Genomic DNA, 25659 nt, shown 5'->3' with positions numbered 1-25659 from the left:
ATCTAAACTAAAGTCTCTCCTAGGCGGTGCCCCAGCATGGCCACAGTCTAATGACTAAAACAAGTAAAAGACAATAAAAGAAACACCTTCTGCATGAAGAACCTATAGTTAAACGCAAGCGAATGAATCAAAGAATCAAAGCAGAAAATAAAATTTACACAAAAATTAAAATTTGCATACTGTTTAAAAAAAAAACAGGGAAAGAAATTTCAAAGAATTAATAGCAGTTCTTTTCAAGAAAAGTAAAACAGGAATATGTTAGTTTATCAATCGGTATGCATGTGTCTTAGTTTGACTGTAAGCCAATAAATCTATCTGTAGATCCCTCGTTCTGTTAGTTTCTCTGTCAGTCTGTCTATTGCTATGTCATGTTAGCTATTTGCCTGCCTAACACTTTGTCAATGTATCTGTCAATCCATCTATTGGTTTCTCAAACTAGCAATTAATCTATCCAATTGATGGGAGTCTTTCTATTAGCCTATCATGTCGTCTATCCATCGGTTTGCCTGTTATCTACCTGCCAATTAATCTATCAATTGCTTGCCCACTAATTAAGTAATCAATTATCAGCTGGTCTATCTATCTATCTATCTATCTATCTATCTATCTATCTATTTCTCTATCTATCTTTTTTTCTCTCTCTCTCTCTCTTCCTGTTTCTCTATCTATCTTGGGATGCAGGGCGAGCGTGTCTGTATATGCGGTCGACGTCACTGTCATAGTGTCTAGCCAGGAGCACATCGAGCTGGTCAGCAAGACACTGAAAGACTATGAAGCGGTATCAGGAGAGAAAATCTACCGGGAAAAGTCAGTGGGCTTGCGGCTTGGTACCTGGAAAAGCAAGCCTATGCCGTCCACCAGTGCCTCCATCATGGGACGCTGGACCGATGGTCCAGTCGAGTTGCTCAGGATCTGGTTTGGTCTGGACCTCCAAACGCAGAAGAACTGGAACAAGATAATGAGTAGAGTGATCACTCTCACTCGGCAATGGGCTGAGAGGAAGCTGTCCCTAAAAGGTCGGGTGGAGGTGGCTAACACATACATTGCGTCCATCATCTACTACCACCTGACCATTGTGCCCTGTCCCAACCCTACCATCACCTAACTAGAACGCATTCTCTTCCTCTTTTTGTGGAAAGGATGTGTTCCAATGGTCAGGTGATCCGTTTGCTGCCAACACCCATTAAAAGGAGGGCTGGGCATGCCATGGTTGATGATGCACAGACACGCATTGAGACTGCGACATCTCCGGCTCTACGCAGACGGTGAACAGATGTGGTTGCTGTTTGTGAGGTGCACTTTCCCACAGCTTGTCTCCATGACTGAACTGCAGTCATGGATCAAAAAGAGGCCGAGGAAGGGCGAATAGCACCACGAGTGTTGCATTACTCTCAAGCAACTATGCCGTCCCAGGCTGACCTTGAGTGACTTCAACATAACCAAATCATTCTATAGGGGATTAGTGGAGGGGAGGTACATTGACGATCTCGGGGAGAACCTGGGCCTTGACGAGGAATACCTGACCTGCCTGTTCAAGACAACTTTCGGGCCGGGACCAATGGACAACTTCCAGAGATCCCTGGCCTGGCAGTGCTATTGAGAAGTGCTACTTGTTCAGGATAAGCTCTACAGGTATGGCTACAGAAATACGGGGCTGACCTGCCCGAGATGCAGTCAGAGCAATGAAACCATTCTGCATGCACTCGTACAATGTCCAACCATTTCTGACCTGTGGACCTATGTCAAACGACTGCTATCATGTGTGGAATGAGTCAGTTTATCAAGTAAGTCTATTGTGAATATTGTCGCACCTCCTTCCTTGAAACGGGAAGGAAGAGCCATTTTCATTGTACTTGTTGCTATGGTGAAAGAATGTGTATGGTGGACGCGTCTGAAAGGTCTAGAGACAAACACTTTCCTCTCTGGTGAATCTCTCATCAACTTCTTCAAGTATCACTTGAAGAGGAAGGTGAAAGTAGAGAGGGTAGTTTTGTCTAGCGAACGTTTCAAAAATGATGGGTGAATGTAGCAACGATGGCACGTGTGATTGACGAAGCCACCTTGAGCTTAATCCTATGAACCAAAAAACAAAAAAGGAAAAAAAGGGAGTCTCTGTAATGCGGTTTTTTTTTGCATGACATTATCGCCCGAGGTTACTGTGGTCTTTTCTGTAGGCTTTTCTTTCCACAGATAAACCTAATCTGTTTCCCCTTTTTACACTATGACATTTGTGTTACACGATCCCTATTGATCAACCTTTAAAAAAAATTTTTTTTTTACAATCCCTTTTGATCAAATTTCTACCTCCACCCTGTTTTTCCTTCTTCTCTTCCCAAAAAAGAAAAGCTCTACTTTGTATTTTGTCTCCTCTGTGTTCAACCCTGTGTGGTCAATGAAACATCTCTCTATCTCCCTCTATCTATCTATTTCTCTATCAATCTGTCTAACAATAGATTATTGGTTGTCTTTTTGTCTCTCTGAAAATCTATCTATCCACCTATTGATCTATTAATTTATGTCCCTATCAGTTTCATTCTCTCTATCTATCTGTATGTCTATCTATCACTATCAATATATCTATCTAGCTGTCTATCATTCTTTCTATCCATCAATTTGTGTGTGTGTGTGTGTGTGTGTGTGTGTGCATGCATGCGTATGTTCATCTATCTGTTTGTCCACCTGCCTGACCATATATCAAAGTTGCCTGCTTGTCTGTGTGTTTGTCTATCCGTCCATCTATTTGCCTATCTATCAATCAACATATCAAATCAATCATTTGTTTCCATCTATCTACCAGTTTGTCAGTCACAAACAATCAAGATATCACTGTCACTCTGTCTTGACAACAGCCAGCCAGTATCCTTATCAACCGACTGTAAAATCCATCTGCTCAACCATAGACTCACGCAACCATCCATCCATTTACTCACCCACATCTTTGCGCATCTGTCAGCTGTCCGTCCGTCTGTCCATCCATCCATCCATCCATCCACAAGCCAAACCACTCAGTTACCAACCAACCATTTTTTTTTTTTCTATTTTCATCTGACAACATGGCCAAGATGTGACCGCAAACAACGCAAAGAGATTTACCTTTCCGTGTTGACGAGATACAAGGACGTAGTAAGTCAGGAGGTTCCATGAGAGGAACACGGTGATGACCACGCCCACCACGTGCTTATGGCGCATCCTCTTGTTACCTATCTCTGCAGCATTCTCCTCAAAGACTTTTCTGCAACGAAAGGTGAAGAAAGAGAGAGAGAGAGAGAGATATAAAAAATTGGTTGAAACTGGTGGGAAATGAGAAAAAGGTAAAAAAAAAAAAAAAAAAAAATTGAGAGGTTAATACGAAGAAGAGAAACACTGATATAAAATGAGAGAAATGGAAGTTGCACGGCATGTAAGTGCAAATATGTATACACACACACACTTTTGTGTATACATGTGTGTGTGTGTGTGTGTGTGTGTGTGTGTATATAAACATATTTCTATATATGTATAATTATGTTTGTAAATATATGTTACATATATCACATGCACACACATAAATATACGTGTATCTGTGTATGAGTGTATGTAAAGATATATATATATATATATATATATATATATATGCATATAAACATGTCTACAAACATGTATGAGTATCTATATACATAAGCATATGTATATGTATAGATCCATTTATATACATATATGCACACATACATACACACACATATCTACATTATGATTCAATGTAAGTGCAAGATATCAAGAAAGAAAATAGAAAAAAAACAAAAAAAAAAGACCAGCATGACTGTTCATCTCCCTGACCTATCTGCAGAAAGGAGACAAGACAAAAGAAAACAAAAGAAAAACTATACATTTACATCTGATATCTGAAAATGAAAACCAATCCTAGTTTAATCACAAATTGTCTCTTTAACACACACACAAGCACATACATGCACATACAAGTACATACACGCACATACATGCACACACTGGATTGTACATGAAGGAGAGAAAAAGTACTCAATACATTTCGATTTGACTTTTTGTCACTTGAAGAATTGCACACAGCAGGAAATTGTATGGTGATGGAGTGAATCATAACAAATACGCACAATCCGGATAAGAAGACAAAGAAAGGCCTTAACACATCTTTAATGTCGGAGCGCACCTTTGATGCAGGTCTGAGGAAGTGCCACTCTAATGGTTAAAACCACAAATATCACATAAATTTTCACTTGGGATTTTTGCATGAACTGGTGTTGAAAGCAGTGTTGGTACAGAAACAATCGTAACAGATCTTTAAAGATGTATTAAAGTCTTTCTTCCTCTTTATATTTGAATTATATTTACTTCTTACTAAACCCACACAATGGTTTTTATGGTAGTGAAACCAGGAGGTTCTTTCTACCTGAATAACTTTGATATTAGTCTGGATTTTCGACATTAGGCAATGTAGATAGACTAAAACTTGGGCTAAACACCCCATTAGTAATACACTGTCTATCTACCCTCCCAGGACCTTAAGACCTTATATTTTTGCTCTATATCAAATATACACTTTGTATTTTTGAACAAATATATATATATATATATATATAGAAGCATTCCTTAGCAATAAACGATACTGGTATTTTAACCCTAGGATATCCCTCTGGGCTAAAATAGTAGGGAGTTCTCTCCTCATCTGAAACATAAATTGAGTGCAGAGTACACTGAATAACTAGCAGGAGGAGGTGTCTCCCCGGGGCTGAATTAGCAGTATGGTTGCTTCCTAGGGAACACCTGTGTTTAGGTGGGATTAAACGCTATGGCTCAGTATAAATACTGCTTTGATCTCTTCTATAGATTTTCCTAACTAGTTAGTTTGCTTGTTATATATGTATGCTGTTTGTTCCTTCTCGAGTCACGCCTGGCTCATAAGGGCCGGTTTTCCGGTTTCCTTGGCATATAGGTTCCCCACCAGGATGAGACGCCGGTCCATCGCAGGTGAGCTGCAAGATGCAGGAGGAAAGAGAGGAAAGAAAGTTGTGGTGAAAGAGTCAGCAGAAGTTCGCCATTACCTTCTGCCGGAGCAGTGTGGAGCTTAGGTGTTTCACTCATAAACGCACACATCGCCCGGTCTGAGATTTGAACCTGCGATCCCTTGACCGCGAGTCCACTACTCTAACCACTAGGCCATGTGCCTCCACTTTATATATATATACATTTTCTTTTATCTTTTGGTTGTGTTAGTCATAAGACTATGACCATGCTGAGGCTGCTGCCATGCTGGGGTACTGCTTTGAAGAACTTTTTAGTCAAATGAATCGACTTCAGGACTTCAGTTGGCAAGTGGTGGTAGGTGACAAACACAGACATAAAGATGCATGCACACACATGCACACACACACACACACAAACACACACATGATGTGCTTCTTTCAGTTTCCTTCTCCAAAATCCACTCACAAGGCTTTGGCTGGCCTGGGACTATAATAGAAAGCACTTGCCCAAAGTGCCATTCAGTGTGATTGAACCTAAAACCATGTGGTTGGGAAGCAAGCTTCTTATCACACAGTCATATTTTGTTTGAAAATATAAAATGTAAATTCAATGTGTGTGTTTGAGAGAGAGCATATCAAGACAATTACCTCCCATAGGACAATACCCCCCTCGGTGACAACTACCCCCTAGGACAATTAGCCCTTCTCCACTATATTAAGAAGTTTTGTATCATCATTTGTTGTCCTCAGGAGTAATTGTCTTTGGGGGTTATTGTGAGAGAGAGAGAGAAATAGAGAGACATAGGCAAACTGAATAAAGAAGTGATAGTTATGATAAGCGTACAGTCATATATTATACACACAAGAACATGAAGTTATGAAGAAGCCGGGAAAAATTTATAACTGCATACAAAAGTATATTTTGTCATGTGAGTTTGTTTGTAAGGATATGAATTTGCGTAAGTGGGTATGTGAATGTGTGTATATATGTAAGTATAGTGTCTGTTACATGAATAGCAAAAACCCAAGGAAACATGTTAGTGCATGAGCTAAAATAATACAGACATTCCTGAGAAGCATCAAGAAAGTGTAAGGGTTTTAAGAAGGCAGAGGTTAAGAAGGACAGAAGACGGGTGTTAGGCTGGAAAATGGTAGAGGACAACTGGTAGGGTTTAAGAAGGATGTAAGGCAAGTGTTAGGGGTTACTAAAAGGTAGGTATTGAGATTCATTCTTAGGGGCTACATAGGATGGAATACCAGTTGGGCAGAGACAGACAGACACCCAACAGATTCAGAGTAGCAGAGAGTGAAGTGTAAAAATAGGTTCTGGGACAAGCATGGGAGAGTGATTAAGACGTTTGCTTCCCAATCACATGTGAATATGTGTATGCGTGTCTATGGAGTACTCAGCCACTTGCACATTAAATTCCCAAGCAGGCTGTTGTGTGTGTATGTGTGTGTAGGAAAAGGTCAGTGAACGCAATTTAAATGTAATATTGGCTTCAAATTTTGGCACAAGGCCAGCAATTTCGGGAGAGGGGTTAAGTTGATTAAATCAACCCAACTGTTCAACTGGTACTTCTTTTACCAGCCCCAAAAGAATAAAAGGCAAAGCCAACTCCAGCAGCATTATGCCCCTAAGTAATGTTTCCAGTGCGGTAATGATCCTACCAGATCATTGACATATTAAACCCTTTTGTTACCAACCAGGCTAAAACTGGCACTGGCTCTGAGTACAAATGTCTTATTTCCATAAGTTTTTAATTAAAATCTTCCACCAAAGCTTAGTCACAATTTATGTTCCTAACACTAACTGAATGATAACTAAGTTATTTTACTAAATTCTTTGTTACATTTAAAGTAATTGAAATAAACACAGAACATCTGAAAATAAATACAGTAATGAAAGGGTTAAATCTAATATTAAAATATTAAATCTAATATTAATATTAAACGATGATGATGATGATGATGATGCCTCTGAAGGTGGTGAGTTGGCTGAATTGCTAGCATACCCGTCAAAATGCTAAGTGGTATTTCGTCTGCCTTTACGTTCTGAGTTCAAATTCCACTAAGGTCGACTTTGTTTTTCATCATTTTGGGGTCGATAAATTAAGTACCAGTTGCATACTGGGATCAATCTAATCGCTGGTGCCCTCCCCCCCAAATTTCAGGCCTTATGCCAAGAGTGGAAAAGAATATTATAATAGACTTCAAGTTAACCATGATTACAACAACGACAACCTCTGGAATTGGGTTGCAAGCCACGAGCTAAAATTTGGGCTGATAACTTAGGTCAAGCAGTAATGGGTCAAATATGTACTTGTAGCAGTGCAGTACTTGTAGTAGTGTAGTACTGTGTAGTACTCAAATAGGTACAAGGAATTAAATTACTCTTTTCTGATAGTGTTATAGGTGCATTAAAAATAAAATAAAATAGAATGAAATAAAATGAAATGAAATAAAGAAATGATGGTGAAATGGTGGTGGAGGGGTTTAAATCAGAGCAAGAAATAAAAGAAAGTTTGAGAAGCAGTTGATATAAAGGCTTCCTTATCAGTTCAGCCAGCAGATTGTTGTTCCTGAAATTTATTTGTGATGTAGCTGTGTAGCCCAACCAGTTTAGGCCCCCGATTGAGGGACCGTATGGCATTAAGGTCAGCAGCCAAATCGATAGTCATGTTCCCCAGATCTATTGCCCGTAAACAAGCTGCACTTCACCCAAACCGAGCCGACAGCTATATTGTACTGCACATTCTGGTACCATATGGGATTAATCAAGTGGGGACGCAGTGGCACAGCCTCGACAGGCTATCAGCAAAATACCATGAATGTATTCATGCATGCAAATACACTCACACGCATGCATAAACATGCAGAAAATATAAAATGGAAGAAAATAAAAAGTACACTTACTGCATCACTAAATTAACAGAGCCAGACTTTGCAAAGCCCATCTTTGTAGTTGTTGCTGTTACTATTATTATTATTATTATTATTATTATTATTACTACTAATACTATTAGAACTACTATTGCAATTACTAGTCTAATTATTAGTATTATCAGCTTGTAGCTACATGCTGGCAAAAACAAAACAAACGAAATGCACTTAATGCGAATGACAACATCAATTAATGTCTACGCATGCTATCAACGCTATCATTACATCATATGTATGTGTGAGTGAGTGGGTATATATACATATATGTATATATAGTGTGTGCATGTGTGTTTGTGCTATGTGAGTATGTTTCTGTCTGTTTGTATATTATATTACATGTCTGTTGTGCAAGTGTGCGCTCTCATACAGATGTGTGTTTGTGTGGATGAGTGTATGTATGCTATATATATATATATATATATATATATATATATATGTGTGTGTGTGTGTGTGTATATATTTGTATTTATAAATTTATATATCTTGGTTATATGTGTGTGTGTATATGTGTGTTTCTGACCACAAATGTTTATTACGGGATTTATTACAGCAAAGAGGCAGAGGGAGAGTATAGGAAGAATCATAGACAATCAGGCTTCGAAATATTTATCTATATCTATGTATATATATGCATCTGTACACACACACATGTGCGTGTGTGTGTGTGTGTGTGTGTGTGTGTGTGTGTGTGTGTGTGATTGTTTACATACAAACATGTGTCCCATGTGTTTTACTTCTTGTATAATTGTGTTTGTGTGCATGTGCATGCATGCCTTTGGATGCATGTTATGGGTTGGAGTTCATATGTACATGAAAGAGCCAGTATAAGCTGTGCATGTCAAAATGCATGTGCATGTGTCCATGGGTCGATGGTGTGCATCCATGGTTGCACATTTGTGCATGTATATGCATGTGTGTGTGTGTATGTGGAACAAGGTGGTTATGCAACTGAGTTTCTGACCATCAATTAATATGTAACTGCTGTACATGTGTGCATATGCAAGCGAGTGCATGCAACTATTAGTGAATAAGTGGTGTGCATGCGCGTGTACATGTATGCTGACATACATGTGTGTGTATGCATGTGTATGTATGTGGTTGTGCAAGTGCGTAACAAGATGTGTGCACATGTATGTATGTGTGCTAGTGGTACATTGGCGAACATGTTGGATGGGGTGTATGCATACATGAGTGCATGTGTGTTTGAGTGCGTGCACATGCATTTTTGTGTGTGCGACCATCAGTGAATATATATATATATAAGGGTAATGAGTGTGCAAAATGCATAGTAATTCTTTATTAAAATTCTAGTGGGGGAAATGTGAAGTAGGGGGTAGAGAGAGAGACAGACAAATGAATATGAATGAACTATCAAATGAAAAAGGGTGGTGTGTGAGTGGGAGGGAATACAGGATAACAGAGAATTGAAGGGGTGGATGCAGATTCTAAGATCTTTTCTTTTTTAAAAAGAAAGGCATGCAAGATCAGGGTACTTACTGGTTGACAGGACGAGGAGATGTAAGGGATGATGAGAAAGGAACCGAGGCAGAGAGGAAGAAACAATAATAGATGTGTTGTTGTTGCTGATGGTTAAGGTAACATGGAAGTAGTAGTGATGCAGTGATGGTAGTATTGTAGTGGAGATGGTGGGGGGAGAGGAACAATGGCTTTGCGGTGGTGGTAGTGGTGGTAGTTGTGATGGCAGGTGGGGGGATATAACAACAATGTTGGTGGTAACTATTTTTGTAGATATGGTGATGGTGGTGGTGATAGTGGTAGTAGTAGTGGTGATGGAGATGGTAATGGTGGTAGTAATGGTGATGATGGTGGTGATGGTGATGGTAGGGGTGGTGAGGGTGGTGGCAACAATGATAGTGCTGATGCATCTGCGGGCCTCCATATTTTCCTTACCAAGGACTCATCTCATTTAATGTACCATCGTCATTATCACAAACACACCCAACCCCACCTCGCTTACCCACCTAACCCAAATGCATATGCCCACATGTGCACACACACCACACACACACACACACACATCACTTTCTAGATTAGATGACAGGTCAATATCGCAATAAGGCACATCATTTTTGTTCTTATCAAACAATCAGTTGCGATGACATCATCAGAACGTCAAAGAGAGAAGACACTATCCCATACCCATCCTCCCACCCTGCCCTGCCCTGTTCCATTTTATCCCATTCCCCACCCCACCGTTCTTTCTCCTCCTGCCACTGCCACCACCACCAACAACAACAACAACGTTTATGCTCCCTGTCTTCCCCCACCACCCGTTCCCAGTCACCCTCACCAACCAACCAACCAGCCAGCCCATTCCAGCACCAGAGCAACCGAGTTCCGACAGACATCAAAAGCTTGCTTTTTAACGCAACAGCAATGATGTCAAAGGCATGGCAACTGCACACAACACAACGATGACAACAACAACATCGAAGGCCAAGTCGTCATCATCATTGATGAGGATGACGAAGACAAGAGGAGAAACACAAAGCAAAAGAGACCTCTGGGAGCCTCTTATTTGTTGTTGTTGTTGTTGCTGTTGATTCTGGTATTAGGGCAGGTGTTGTTGTTGTTCTTCTTCTTGTTGATAACATTGCCTTTTCCATGTCATGTCTATTTTGCATTGAGGAAGGAGGGAGAAGGAGCTACGGTTCTTCCTGATCAGCCAAAACACTGCTTACTATGGATGCCTGAGCTGCTAGAAATAGCAACTCAGGCATCCATAGTTGCTTAAAGAAAGGAACTATGCTGTCTTAAATAAAGGAAAGACATTCTGGACAACGTTGGGACATATGTTTATACACATGTATATACACACACTGATCAAATAACAGAACAGACAATGGTGGCCATCACCATCTTCTTCTTCTTACAACATTCACCCGGGGTGGGTTGAGCTGGCTTCATTCATCCTCAATGCTGCATCTCTCATAAACGCCGACCAGGCCTGGCGATTTGAGGCTAACGACTGCGGGATCTTCAACCAATCCTTATTCCAGCGGCGAACGCTGTAGATATAGGGGCCTAGGTTGGGTTCCAGATCAGCCTTGACTGTCATCAGCCAGGTATTTTCATTGTCCACCACGTCGCTTTCGCCAACCCTGAAGGGGAGCTGGGGCAATTGCTTCGTAGATGAATTCTCCTAGTTGACGATGGAGGGCCATCACCATGCATGCATTCATACATACATTCATACATACACACACAAACACACACACACAGTGTACTGTTCCATTACTGATAGGCTCCACAAAAGAGTAATCCATCCACTGAGAGACAAATTATCATTTACTATATGAGGGCATGCTGAAAAGTTCCTGGCTTTGGATTAAAAAAAAATATAGGAGGGTCAGTTAATTATAATTTCATTCAACATATTCCCTTCTCAGATTCACAGACTTATTTCAGCCCCTTTCAGTTTTTCTAAGCCATGTAAAAGAACTTGGAAGGTAGGGCCTCCAACCGAGCCTTTCGCAATACCCTTAAAGCCAGGAACTTTTCAGCACCCCATTAATTATATATATATATATATATATAATACACTTTTTTTTATCCAAGGGGAGCAACAACCACAGGAACACCACAAAATTCAAAGATAGACCAAACACATGCAAATCTTATATACTAGTTTATATCTATACAGTCCGACATATTAGAAATTTAAAAATTCAGTAATATATAAGTATCATACACAAATAAAAATATAAATACAAATATAAATATAAAAACATAAATTGTACATCTTGAGTGTTGTTGCCACTCAAGATATAACTTTATATTTTGTATATATAAAATATACATATAGGAACAGGAGTGGTTGTGTGGTAAGTAGCTTCCTTACCAGCCACATCGTTCTGGGTTCAGTCCCACTGCATGGCACCTTGTCTTCTACTATAATAGAAAAAATGATTAAAGGCAAAGTCAACCTTAGCAGAATTTGAACTCAGAATCTAACGACAGGTGAAATACCACTAAGCACTTCATCCAGCTCACTAATGATTCTGCTAAATATTCTTTACAAATAATAATAATGGTTTCAAATTTTGCCACAAGGGCAAAATTATTACCAAGACAGAGAGCTACCTTGGTAATAATGGTTTCAAATTTTTGCCACAAGAGCAGCAATTTTGAGAGAGGGGATTGAGTTGATTACATCAACCGCAGTGCATAACTGGTACTAATTTTATCGACCCCGAAAGGATGAAAGGCAAAGTTGACTTTGGTGGAATTTCAAATCAGAAAGGAGCAGTGGATGAAATTCCACTAAGCATTTCATCCAGGGTGCTAACGATTCTGCCAGCTCACTGCCTTGATAATAATAAATGCCCTGATGCAGTACCAGGCACTGGCACTCATGGCTTCTGATCTTAACTGATTGAAATTTTTATCATGTACATTGTTTTGTCTTGGTATAAAAGATGAGCTACAGCAAATATTCTGCTTAATACTACAGATTTGCTTGTCAGTTGTTTGACCGTAACCAGTTGAGCATGTCCTTTAGTGCATTTCTGGTCACAAGAAGTAGGGGAGCATCATAGCTATGTACTGAGAGGAATTCTCTAGGGCTTGAAGTGTACTCCTTGAGAAGCATAAGTGTTTCATTCATCATCTTTAAACAACTCTTATTCAAGGAACTTTTGAGTGAGATTGGCTACTCAACCTGAAGAAAATTCTAACTGGGCCCCACCTGCAAGGTCATGTGCTGTTTATCTTGATACAAGTTCACCATGTCGTGCACATATGGCTGTGATGGATGTGCCTGGTGTAGTCTTGTCAGATGTGTGGCCATGATGGTTATATTGGGCTTCATATATTTGTACCCCAGTGTCACTTTGATGGCATGCACTGCTCTCTCACTCAATAATAATAATAATAACAATAATGATTTCTTTTATTGGCCTGAAGGGCCCAAGATATGCAGGACAATATTGAAGGATGAATTACAGTACCAATGAGGTTAACATCAATCAAGAGGAAATACTACCATATTAAAGGATATAACAGAGGATACATAATAGAAAGTAGAGAAATAAATAATAAATAAATACAATCCCCAATAGTGGGGCAGTCCACTTAGGGTAATCCAGGGTAAACCTCACACAAAAATCCTGGATTACTCTGCCATCCCCAAGGCATGGGAAAGTGTCCTCTTCCAATAAGAATAAGTAAAATGAACTCTCCCATTGAAGACAACGTATGAGTGTTCAGCCTTTTTCCGAATGACCTGCACAAGTGTTCTGTTTATTGCAATCAAATGTTCATGCTGCACATCAGTTCACTCTCTCCTTCAAATCAACATCGCCTGAACAGGTGCACTGTGTACTGCATGTCAGGTGTTGACGTGATCGCAGAGTGATGTGAGATGAAGTGTTTTGCTCAAGAACACAACACACCACCCGACCAAGACAGGTGTATGGACAACAACCATGTGTATTAGTTTGACGCTCAGGAAAGTGAGAAAATCTTTTACGTTTTGAGCCTACGCTGTTCAAAAAAATGGTTGGCAAGCAAACTTCTTACCACACAGCCATGCCAGTAAAAGTATAAACAACAAAAAATCTAATATGGAACCTCAAGGGTCAGGTTGACCCCAGCTGAGAACCATTACCTTCAGATCTTAAGATGTGGACATGGAAGGAATGATGGCTGCAGGGCTCTGCTCCCCACCCCCAAACACTTAAGTATTTTCCATACACAGTTACAAATAAGTGGATAAGAAGGAGTTAACCTTGAAAGGGGGATGAGGTTAGAATGATGTGTACTTTGTTTTACAGAGAGGTAAACAGTACTGTGATTTTGTATGTCATATTAGGCACAAGCCCCAGGAAGCCAATAACATTTAGACATCACGTTTATCGTCATTGTTGTCATCATTATCAGTGCCGTCATCATCAGCTCATTGGTATCATTGTCCTCATCTACATCATCATTTTGATACTAACAGCTGAAACAATAACAAAAAAAAAACTACAAAGAACACCACCACCACCACCACCATCCATCACACAAGCAACTGTCACTTCCCTTTCATCCATAAACACCCAGCAAGATATCAAACGGAGGAGGAGAGAATCTTAGATTTCTTGATAATTCCATTTCTGATGTAGGTACAGAGAGAGATAGAATCAGAAAATCAGTTCAAACAGGCTAAAATTTCAGTGGAAAACTGATTACGTTAACAGTACATTGAGAACACAAACAGTCCGGTTCAAACAGGTACGTGCATATACGCGTGTGTGTGTGTGTGCGTGTGTGCATGTGCGCATGTAAGAATCAACTGTGAGCGTACGTGCATGCATGCATGCACATTTACATATGCTCTTGTGACAGTGACAGAGACTTGATTTTTTTTTCTTCTGTGTTGTTGTGGCACATTACTTCGGCACCTTTGATATGGGCTGCTTAAGTCTACATAACATTATCCACAATAATTTTATTTTAAAATAGTTATTACTGTTGTTGTCATTGTTGTTGTTGTCGTTGCTTGCCCTCAGGTCAGTCTTGACAGAGCAGACAAGAAAAAGGCGAAAATCAATCAAGCCATGACCAGCCTGTCTTCCATCCAATCCAAGCTCATCTAGGACCACATTATCCAGTGTCTCTTCCTTTCCTTAGATGGCAAAATAATCTGAGGGAAATTTAGTCACTGTTTCTAGCAAGTTGAGTGATACCTAGTCGAGTGCTCCGCAACCTTTTTCCACTTGCAGTACACTTACATGCTTTTCAAAATTCGGCTGCACACCTAAACTACAAACATAATTAAAAGTATAGTGAAAAAAATATATTCAGGTTATACTGCGGCACACCTAGCATCGTCACATGGCACACAAGCGTGTCGCAGCATACCAGTTGTGGAGCACTGATGTAGAGCACCATACCTGTAGGTATACATGCTTTTCTATCATTTTCATATGTTTGCCTAAAAATATGTAAATCTTATATATTATTACTCTTTACTCTTTTACTTGTTCAGTCATTTGACTGTTGCCATGCTGGAGCACCGACTTTAGTCAAGAAAATCAACCCCAGGACTTATTCTTTGTAAGCCTAGTACTTAATCTATTGGTACTTTTGCTGAACCGCTAAGTTACAGGGATGTAAACACACCAGCATTGGTTGTCAAGCGATGTTGGGGGGTGGGGGGTGACAAACACAGACACACAAACATATACACACACGTACATATATATATATATATATATATATAAATATATATTTTATATTTTATTTGTTTGGATGTGTACCATTGGCGATTTTTTTCCTTTGTCTTCCCTTCTCTGGATCTTTCCTTCTATGTTTCCAACGAAGAGCTCCGCTCGAAACGTTAAACCCTCCTTCTTTCCTTCTTTCCTGAGCGTCCAATAATACTATATTTGTTCCATGTCCTCGCGTTGTTGTGTTTTTTGTGGGGTTTTTTTTGTGCTTTCTTCTTTGGATTAACTTTATATATATATATATATATATATATATATATATAATATATATATATATACACGATGGGCTTCTTTCAGTTTCTGTCTACCAAATCCACTCACAAGGCTTTGGTCGGCCCGAGGCTATAGTAGAAGACACTTGCCCAAGGTGCCATGCAGTGGGACTGAACCCGGAACCATGTGGTTGGTAAGCAAGCTACTTACCACACAGCCACACTTATGCCGATATATATATATTATATACTAATGATATATAATATCATATACTACTAACATATATATCAAACAAAGTGGCGAGCTGGCAGAATCGTTAGCATGCAGACAAAACGCCTAGTAGCGTGCTGCTAGGCATTTTGTCTGTTTTTATATTCTAGGTTCAAGTGCCACAACGGCTGATAGAATAAGTACCAGTTCAGCACTGGAGTTGATTTAATTGGCTTAGCTCCTTCCTGCAAAATTATTGGCCTTATGCCAAAATTTGAAATCAATAGAGAGATCTTATAATTATATAAATCTATACAAATTAAATATATATATATAAATTATGTATTATAAATACAGTTATGTGTGTGTGTATATACATATATATGTACATGTATGTGTATAAAATATGTGTGTGTGTTATATATTAATGTAAGTATATGAGTATAAGTGTGTGTGTATATGTGCTTGGGTATCTATGTGCATGCATGTGAGAGTATAAATGTAAGTGTATATGAACACACATCTTACATAAAATGTAACATTAGTATATATGTGTAGATTGTAATACATTTAATCATTCATAGGGCAGCAAAACTGGAAGAGTTGTTAGCACGCCGGGCGAAATGCTTAGCGGTATTTCGTATGTTTTTATGCTCTGAGTTCAAATTCCGCTGAGGTTGACTTTGCCTTTCATCCTCTTGGGGACCGATAAATTAAGTACCAGTTGCATACTGAGGTTGATCTAATTGACTGGCCCACTCCCCCAAAATTTCGGGCCTTGTTGCTAGAGTAGAAAAGAATATTTTTAATGATTCATAGGGCAGCAAGCTGGCAGAATCATTAACATGTGGGGCAAAATGTTTAGTGGCATTTCATCCGTCTTTATGTTCTGAATTCAAATTCCAGTGAGGTTGACTTTGCCCTTCATCCTTTTGAGTGGGTGGGTGGAGTGAGTGTATAAAATAAGTACCAGTTAAGCACTGGGGTCGATGTAATCAACTTCCATGAAATTGCTGGCTTTGTGCCAAAATTTGAAACGAATATACTTAGTGATTATGCGTGCACACGTGTGCGTCTGCACGTGTGTGTGTGTGCGTCTGCATGTGTGTGTCTGTGCATATATCTGTGTGTGCCTGTGCACACATGTATATGTGTGTGTGTCTGTGCATATGTGTGTGTGTGTGTATGCCTGTGCATATGTGTGTCTATGTCTGTGGATGTGTGTGTGTGTGTGTGTCTGTGCATATGTGTGTGTATCTGTGCATGTGTGTGTGTGTATCTGTGCATGTGTGTGTGCATCTGTGCATGTGTGTGAGTGTCTGTGCATATGTGTGTGTGGTGCTTAGAGTACTATACTTGTAGGTAAGCATCATCACTTTTACATGTGTTTTCTTTTTTTCTTTTTTGATTTCCCAATGCTAGCATCATCTTGAGCAAGAATTTACTGGTAGCTGTGGCAGTTTTCTACAGCTAGATAATGAAGCACCTGTTGCCAACCTCTTTTAACCCTTCAGGACTCAAACCGGTCACATCTGACCCAAATATTCTGGTATTTTGTCCAAACTGGCCACACCTGGCTACTTACACCTACCCTATATTATTATTCTAAAAGTAAACAATCACCTCATTGAAATCTCCAAAGCCATGAGATAATTCATGATTAATTCAAAACAATATGAATAAATAAGCATTACATTTGACAGGGTAATCTGAATGCTAAAGGGTTGAGGCATCTATAATTCAACTGGTCTTAGCACACAACAAAACTGATGAATGACTGGATCTTTTGTGTAAAGCAGATATAATGACTGTCGTTACTTTCACTGACATCGACAATGTGAAGGCATGGGAAACCACACACATATCATCATCATCGTTTAACGTCTGTTTTCCATGCTAGCATGGGTTTTACAGTTCGGCTGGGTTTTGGGAAGCCAGGAGGCTGCACCAAGCCCCAATCTGATCTGGCAGTGTTTCAATAGCTGGATGTCCTTCCTAACGCCAACCACTCCAAGTATAGTGGGTGCTTCTTATGTGCCACCAGCATAGGGGCCAGAGGAGCTGGCATCAATCATGATTGGATGGTGCTTTTTACATACCACCAGCACAGAAGCCAGTCAAAGTGGCACTGGCATTAGCCATGTTCGGATGGTGATTTTTACATAATACTGGCACGGGGCTTACAACTAAAATTTCCATTTGATTTGATTTTGATATTGCTGTTGATGTTGATGTACTTGACTCAATAGGTCTCCTCAAGCATGGCATGTCACCCTACAATCCAAGGTACTTTTGAATAAACTGGTTATGCGACTGGTGTAGGTTACAGTTGTGGATTCACTTTATTTGCCAGGTCTTCTCAGTCACAGCATACTTCCAGACATCTCGGTCTTTTGTCATTGCCTCTGTGAGGCCCAAAGTTCGAACATCATGCTTCACCACCTCATCCCATGTCTTCCTGGGTCTCCCTCTACCCCGGATTCCTTCCACTGTTTGGGAGTGGCACTTCTTCCCCATTATGAAGTGGTTGGCATTTGGAAGGGTATCCAGCAATAAAAGCCATATCAAAACTGACCTCATTTGTGCTGATGCCATGTAAAAAGCACTCAGTCCACCCTGTGGGGTGATTGGTGTTAGGAAGGGGTATCCAGCCATAAAAACCCTGCCAAAACAGACACAGAGGCCTGGTGCAGTCTTCTGCTTGGCCAGCTCTTGTCAAACCATCCAACTTATGCCAGCATAGAAGGTGGACGTTAAACAATGATGATGATGATGACACCAGTTGTCAGGATGTGTTTAATATGCAAATCCAAGGGTCAAAGAACTTTTTTAACCAATTACCCCAAAATATATGTATTTATGCCAACGTTACACCCTTGATTTGAAGGGAAGAAAATCATAGATTCTTTGAATTCAAAAGGTTTGTTGAATCTATTTCCACATCCATTACATTGGACAAAGGCAGTGTTGCCAGAAGAAAAATTTCTATCATCACAAGGAACATGATTTTTTTATAAAATTTTATTCATGTCTAATGAGTCCTCATTACCAAGGATTTCACTTTTATCCCACCTGGGATAATTTACCCCAGTTCACTGACCCCTGTGTAAATTGGTCTATCCAGTTGTGTCTCACAGCTAAATTTAGCAGCTATTTAAACAATGTGTTTTGTGGATGGTTAATAGACTGGATGTGGTGCTGAGGAAGGAGCAAAACCTCCTTGAATATGGCATATACACTCATTACCTATTTCTCCATCTTCTACTGTATTGTCTACATAGGCGTATTCGTGCACTTCATGTATGAAGCTCTGATGAAGCTATAAAGTGATACTTAGGCATTCAACTACAAGTGCATTGCATCTTATAGCAGAAACAGCTGTAAGCTAATGAAGGTCATAAGATAATCATGAATTCCTTTGTCATCTCAGTTTCTTATTACCATTCTATACTCGTAGGAGTGGCTGTGTGGTAAGTAACTTGCTTATGAACTACATGGTTCCGGGTTCAGTTCCACTGCGTGGCACCTTGGGCAAGTGTCTTCTACTATAGCCTTGGGCCAACCAAAGCCTTGTGAGTAGATTTGGTAGATGGAAACTGAAAGAAGCCTGTTGTATGTATGTATGTATATATATATATATATATGTATATGTGTGTGTGTATATGTATATGTTTGTGTGTCTGTGTTTGTCCCCCCAACATCGCTTGACAACCGATGCTGGTGTGTTTACATCCCTGTAACTTAGCGGTTCGGCAAAAGAGACCTATAGAATAAGTACTAGGCTTACAAAGAATAAGTCCTGGGGTCGATGTGCTTGACGAAAGGCAGTGCTCCAGCATGGCCACAGTCAAATGACTGAAACTTTGTTCTGAAGCATCAGTATATATTTAGTTCTACACCAGGTTGTTAGTCTCACAATGTCTAAGCAATATATATGTATATACACATGGACACATACACAAATGTATAAATTTTGGATTCAACAACTTTGCAACTTTTAAATGAATCTAAAGGTTGACAACAGACCATTCACAGATGTAGGACTCAATACTAACAGATCAGTCAAGTTGTAAAATTAATTTTAACAGAGTTTCAGTTTTACAGTTTTAATGATAATTTTCTTTTATTATGTTTTTATGAAGGAAATTGGAACAATTCATTTATAAAATGGTGGAGGTGGAGGGACCCGGGTTACAGGAAAATTCTGTGAGAGAAATAGACGAAGAGAATATTTTATTAGTTTGAAGTAAAGGATAAAATTCTGAGAAATATGTTTAGAGTTTGGTGACAGGAAGGTGGTTGATTATATAAACTCAACACACACACACACACAAAGATATATAGATATAAATATATGTTCACTACTTTGATTTTCTTTAATATTCCTCACTTTCCTCTTGACCTTAATGAGAATACAATACAAAACCACTCTAGTAATTTCCCAATTCAACTGACCATTCTTCACATTCGACCCCTTCCTTTGCCCACCCACTTTTCCATTACTAACCTTCAAATTTATTCCTCAAAATTTTCATCTTGGCACCAAGATAATAAAACTACACCATTTTTCTCCCTCTTCTAGGTTTTGGCTCACTACTGTAAATAACAACCTTCACACTTAATTTTAAAATGAAACTATTTCTTTTTTTTTTTTTTGGCTTTTTACAAACTTTACGAAAGAAAATTATCACTACTGGTTGAACAAGCTGCCAGGTAAATCTGAAAACCCAGTCAAAACCAATTTTGACTTGGTCTTCAAATTTCACTTAGTGGTTTATTCAAATAGGAGGGATAATTTTCTTTTGTAAAGTTCTGTAAAAAGAAAAATAGAAAGCTTTCATTTCGAGAAAAGAATGTTAAGGTTGTTATTTACAATTGTGAGAAGAATTCTGTAAGCAGGAGAAAAATAATGTATTTTCATTATTTTGGCACAAAAGCTAAAATTCTAAGAAATAAAGTGGAAGGTTAGTAATGTGATAGTGGGTGGGTAATGAAGAAACTTGAATGTGAGGGATGGTCATTTGAATCGGGGGATTGCTTGAGTGGTTTTCTATTGATATTCTGGAAGTCAAAAAGAAATTAAAGAATGGTTTAGAAGATAAAATTAGCAAATATATGGTTTTATATATATATATTATCAATGCAACCCAGCGTTGCCTGGGTGTTATGACCTACAGCCAGATTGTAATATATATATATATATATATATATATATTCAATTTTCAAGTTCAACGTACACACAACACACACCAACATTGCCCAGGTCGTTGATGACAATATCACTACGACCAACTGGTACTGCAGCACGTCTCTGGTGAGGAAAAATTGATTTGAAATTGTACCAGTCAATGAATGTTGTGTGCATCCCAACCAATGAAGGAAGGAACATGCACTGCGGGCAGACTCATGCATGTATGTGTCCCTAATTTACCCTTGCATTTGAGGAGACTACTGAGTCAAGTATATCAACATCAAAATAAATATCAAATGGAAATTGTAGTTGTGATACCTGTGCTGGTGGCACATAAAAAGTACCAGCCAAACATGGCTGATTGCAGCGCCACCTTGACTGGCTTCCGTGCAGGTGGCACATAAACCGATTGTGGTCACTTCCAGCTCCCCCTGGCACCTGTGCCAGTGGCACGTAAAAAGCACTCACTACACTCATGGAGTGGTTGGCGTTAGGAAGAGCATCCAGTTGTAAAAAGACTGCTAGATCAGACTGGAGCCTGGTGCAGCCTCCTGGCTTCCCAGACCCCGGTCGAACCATCCAACCCATGCTAGCACGGAAAACAGACGTTAAACGATGATGATGATGATGATGATGATGATAGAGGCACAGTGTTGTTGTTATCTTCACTGAAGTTATCAGGTTAGACATTTGTTTTCCATTGCACCATCTGTGTTATAGTACATGCTCAACCACTGTGAAAAATAGGGTGATTGTAGCAAAATCTTTATGAACTTAGCGGCTTATCGATTGAATAATAGGCATGAATATATACTAATAGCAATAAGCAACTTTGCATAAATTGAGGTGAATAAAGAGAAAAATGTTTAAGGCAAAAAAGCTCGAAAAGTTTTAGTTATTGCTGCATGTCTTTACCACATTTGAGTGAATATAGGCTCTTGCTGTGCTTAATCCTTGGGGAAATTTTATTGAATTTAAACCTGAGGACACCCATTTGGCATTCCCGTGTCATTTGCTACAAAGAAAATCTACATGGACAAATTGGTTTTGGTAGTAATATTAGAAGTGATCACAATTATGCCAGAAAGACGGTTCATTAGTAAATTTTCTGTTGAAAAATAGGGCTTTGTGCAAAGAAATGGTATCACAATACTTCAAAAACATTGTTTAATCACGGAATACTGAAGATGTTCATATTAGCAGTTTAGTTATGGCACAAAAGCCATTATTGACGGAAATATGCCAATAATTGTTCCAAAAAAGCATGTTTTTTTGTTATTTTCCATTGACGAATAGGACTGTGTGCATCACAAATGCATTCATAACACTGCATAACATGCTGCATTTTTTGACACCAAAAACATTAAAATTGGCAATGTAGATTAGAAGCAAATCCAAATATTACCCCCAAATTACCTCAAAACTGTGTAACCCAACCTCATTTTTGAGGTCATTTTTCTAGTAAAAAAGAGTTATGCAAAAAACACTCCATTTGATAGCCAAAAGATTACTGAATCTTTTGATACCACATACATCAAATTTGGCAGCTCAGTTTTCGAATCCATAAGGAACATACACACCACACACAAACACTGTTTTATATATATATATAGATATATATCCTTTTATTCTTTTACTTGTTTCAGTCATTTGACTGCGGCCACACTGGAGCACCGCCTATGCAGCTATATGATGTGTGTATGTACAGATGTGTGCACGTGTGATCATCATCTTTACATTTATCTTTCCATGCTGACTTGAATTTCTATATCTGGATGCTCTCCCTGTTCCCAACTTTATTTCGTTTTCCAAGTAAGGTATTTTCATTTTACTGCTCTCATACATGGAAACCAACAATGCCACTCAGTCTTACTGAAGAAACACAAACAATGGCACAGGAGTGGCTGTGTGGTAAGTAGCTTGTTTACAAACCACATGGTTCCGGGTTCAGTCCCACTGCGTGGCACCTTGGGCAAGTGTCTTCTACTATAGCCTCGGGCCGACCAAAGCCTTGTGAGTGGATTTGGTAGACGGAAACTGAAAGAAGCCCTTCGTATATATATATATATATATATATATATATATATATGTGCGTATATGTTTGTATGTCTGTGTTTGTCCCCCCAACATCGCTTGACAACCGATGCTGGTGAGTTTACGTCCCCGTCACTTAGCGGTTTGGCAAAAGAGACTGATAAAATAAGTACTGGGCTTAAAAAAGAACAAGTCCTGGGATCGAGTTGCTCGATTAAAGGCGGTGCTCCAGCATGGCTGCAGTCAAATGACTGAAACAAGTAAAAAAAAATGACATCATTTTTATTTAATTGGTATTAACGAAGACATCTTTTATCTTTTACTCGTTTCAGTCATTGGACTGCAGCCATGCTGGGACATCACCTTGAAGGTTTTAGTTTAACAAATTGACCCCAATACTTAATTTTTCTGTACCTGATACTTATTTTATTGGTTTCTTATTCTCCATTTCAATTCACATCTGTAGTGAGTTAACTTGGGAATTCCAAGTGTCAATGTAACCTTCATGTAATTAAGGTATTCTCAGCCTAAGAAATAACTAAGTTGAGTACCCCACATTGTGTTATTACTACATCAGAGGATTGGCTAGCTAAGAAACAAATGTAGCTCGGGTTTTATCCATTCTCCTCGCTCAATTTGGATCTTTACTCTTTTACTTGTTTCAGTCATTTGACTGTGGCCATGCTGGAGCAACGCCTTTACTCGAGCAAATCGACCCCAGGACTTATTCTTTGTAAGCCTAATACTTATTCTATCGGTCTCTTTTGCTGAACCACTAAGTTACGGGGATGTAAACAAACCAGCATTGGTTGTCAAGTGATGTTGGGGGGACAAACACAGACACACAAACATATACACACAAACATACATATATATATACATATACGATGAGCTTCTTTCAGTTTCAATCTACCAAATCCACTCACAAGGCTTTGGTCAGCTGAGGCTATAGTAGAAGACACTTGCCCAAGGTGCCATGCAGTGGGACTGAACCCGGAACCATGTGGTTCGTAAGCAAGCTACTTACCACACAGTCACTCCTACGCCTATTTACATTCGTAACAACTCTAGTTCTTAACAATGAGCTATACAGAAACTTTCAGCTTATTGAATTCCCTTGTAACTTCAATGCGGGAAAAAAGTGTGTAACCTTCAATATCAATAAATTGCTATTGTTCCTGACCATACAATGTCCACTTTTTGTTGTCTATACCTGCCACTGACTGCTTGAAGCTTACAAACTTCCTACACTTAGCTCTCTGGTTCTTATTCTTAAACATCAATATTCTTTTATTCTTTTAATTGTTTCCGTCACTTGACTACGGCCGTGCTGGAGCACCACCTTTAACTGAACAAACTGACCCCAGGGCTTATTCTGTGTAAGCCTAGTACTTAATCCTATCAGTCTCTTTTGCCAAACTGCTAAGTTACGGGGACATAAACACACCAACAGCGGTTGTCAAGCAATGGTGGAGGGACAAGCACACACACACACACACACACACACACACATATAACAGGCTTCTTTCAGTTTCTGTCAACCAAATCCACTTACAAGGTTTTGGCCAGCCCGAGGTTATAGTAGAAGACACTTGCCCAAGGTGCCATGCAGTGGGACTGAACCTGGAGCAATGTGGTTGGTAAGCAAGCTACTTACCATACAGCCTCTCCTGCACCTATAATTGTATATATATATATATATGTATGACAGGCTTCTTTCAGTTTCCCCCACCCAAATCCATTCACAAGGCTTTGGTTGACCTAAGGCTCAAGGTGCCATGCAGTGGGACTGAACCTGAATCTGGTTGGGAGGTGAACTTCTTAACCACATAGTCATACCTGTGCCTATAAGAACAGGTTGGAAAATATATTCAAGGAACTATTACTTTAGCTGATGACAAAGGTCTCTCTCTCAGAGTGAAGGACAAGGTTGTATGATACTTGTGTATAAACTGCATTGCTGCATAACACCTGAATATAAGCAGTATCATGGAGTATTAGTCAATCTAAGGCTATGATAGAAGAAAGATACATAAACAAGATTTTTGTGCAATGGGATTGAACCAGGAACCACTTGATTAGAAAGTAAACTTCTTAGCCACATAGCCATGCCTGTTATATCATTCTGCCAACCCTTGAAGGACATAAAAGCGCAAAGTCTTCAGTGGGAAGGTTTAAATTTAGAATTTATAAGAATATAACTAAAAACACCAGAAGGTTTTTTTTGTCCTTCTACCACCCAGCCAAGTCTGATAATTCACCACCGTAATGAAAATAATATACAACAATAGCAATAACAGCTACAACGATGATATGGAACTCATTTTTGAAAGAAGAAACGAAATTCCCCGGTGGTTATTAGTAATTGATGGATAATCCAACAGCAGATTATTAGCAGAAAAGAAACCAGTTCCAAATCTTGAACAATTCCTTCCCATGGGGGAGACAAGAAAATTTTGGATATGTTTTGGGAGAACAAACACAGTTCTTTTACTGGTTCTACAACAGAAGATGTTAATATTCTTTAAGAACAAAAATGAACACAGAATTTTTTTTCCTGTGTGATATTTTAGGACATTTTTTAATTTTGGTTAATACAAATTTATTTTTTATTTCCCATTCGGAATATCATTTTTTTTTTTTATTTTACAATTATTATAATAATAATTTTATGACAATTTTTTTTTTTACATTTATGTAGTAATTATTTTTTGAAAGCATTTTATTATATTTTTTTGTAATTATATAATCATTAAATTTTTTAAATGATTTTAGTTTTACTTCTTCTTAATAATTCTATTACATGCTTTTACAGTTTTATAGTTTTTTGTTTCACTATTTCATCATGGGTTAT

The 25659-nt window shown here is 38.9% G+C and overlaps 1 protein-coding gene across 2 annotated transcripts in view; it reads right to left on the bottom strand.

Annotated features, from left to right (window-relative positions):
• The window catches only part of LOC115219184 (alpha-1,3-mannosyl-glycoprotein 2-beta-N-acetylglucosaminyltransferase-like), a 238712-nt gene that overhangs the window by 58732 nt on the left and 154321 nt on the right, over positions 1-25659 (bottom strand). For both annotated transcript variants that reach the window (XM_029789293.2, XM_036508888.1), the window contains exon 2: positions 3094-3232. In XM_029789293.2, coding sequence (XP_029645153.1) covers positions 3094-3189 — 96 coding nt within the window. In that variant the 5' untranslated portion in view covers positions 3190-3232. The remainder of the gene's footprint in view (positions 1-3093; positions 3233-25659) is intronic.

The sequence above is a fragment of the Octopus sinensis genome, linkage group LG14, assembly GCF_006345805.1.
Source record: "Octopus sinensis linkage group LG14, ASM634580v1, whole genome shotgun sequence".
NCBI lineage: Eukaryota > Metazoa > Mollusca > Cephalopoda > Octopoda > Octopodidae > Octopus > Octopus sinensis.
The sequence above is the reverse complement of the archived record's forward strand: the minus strand, read 5'-3'. Positions and strand labels throughout refer to the sequence as shown.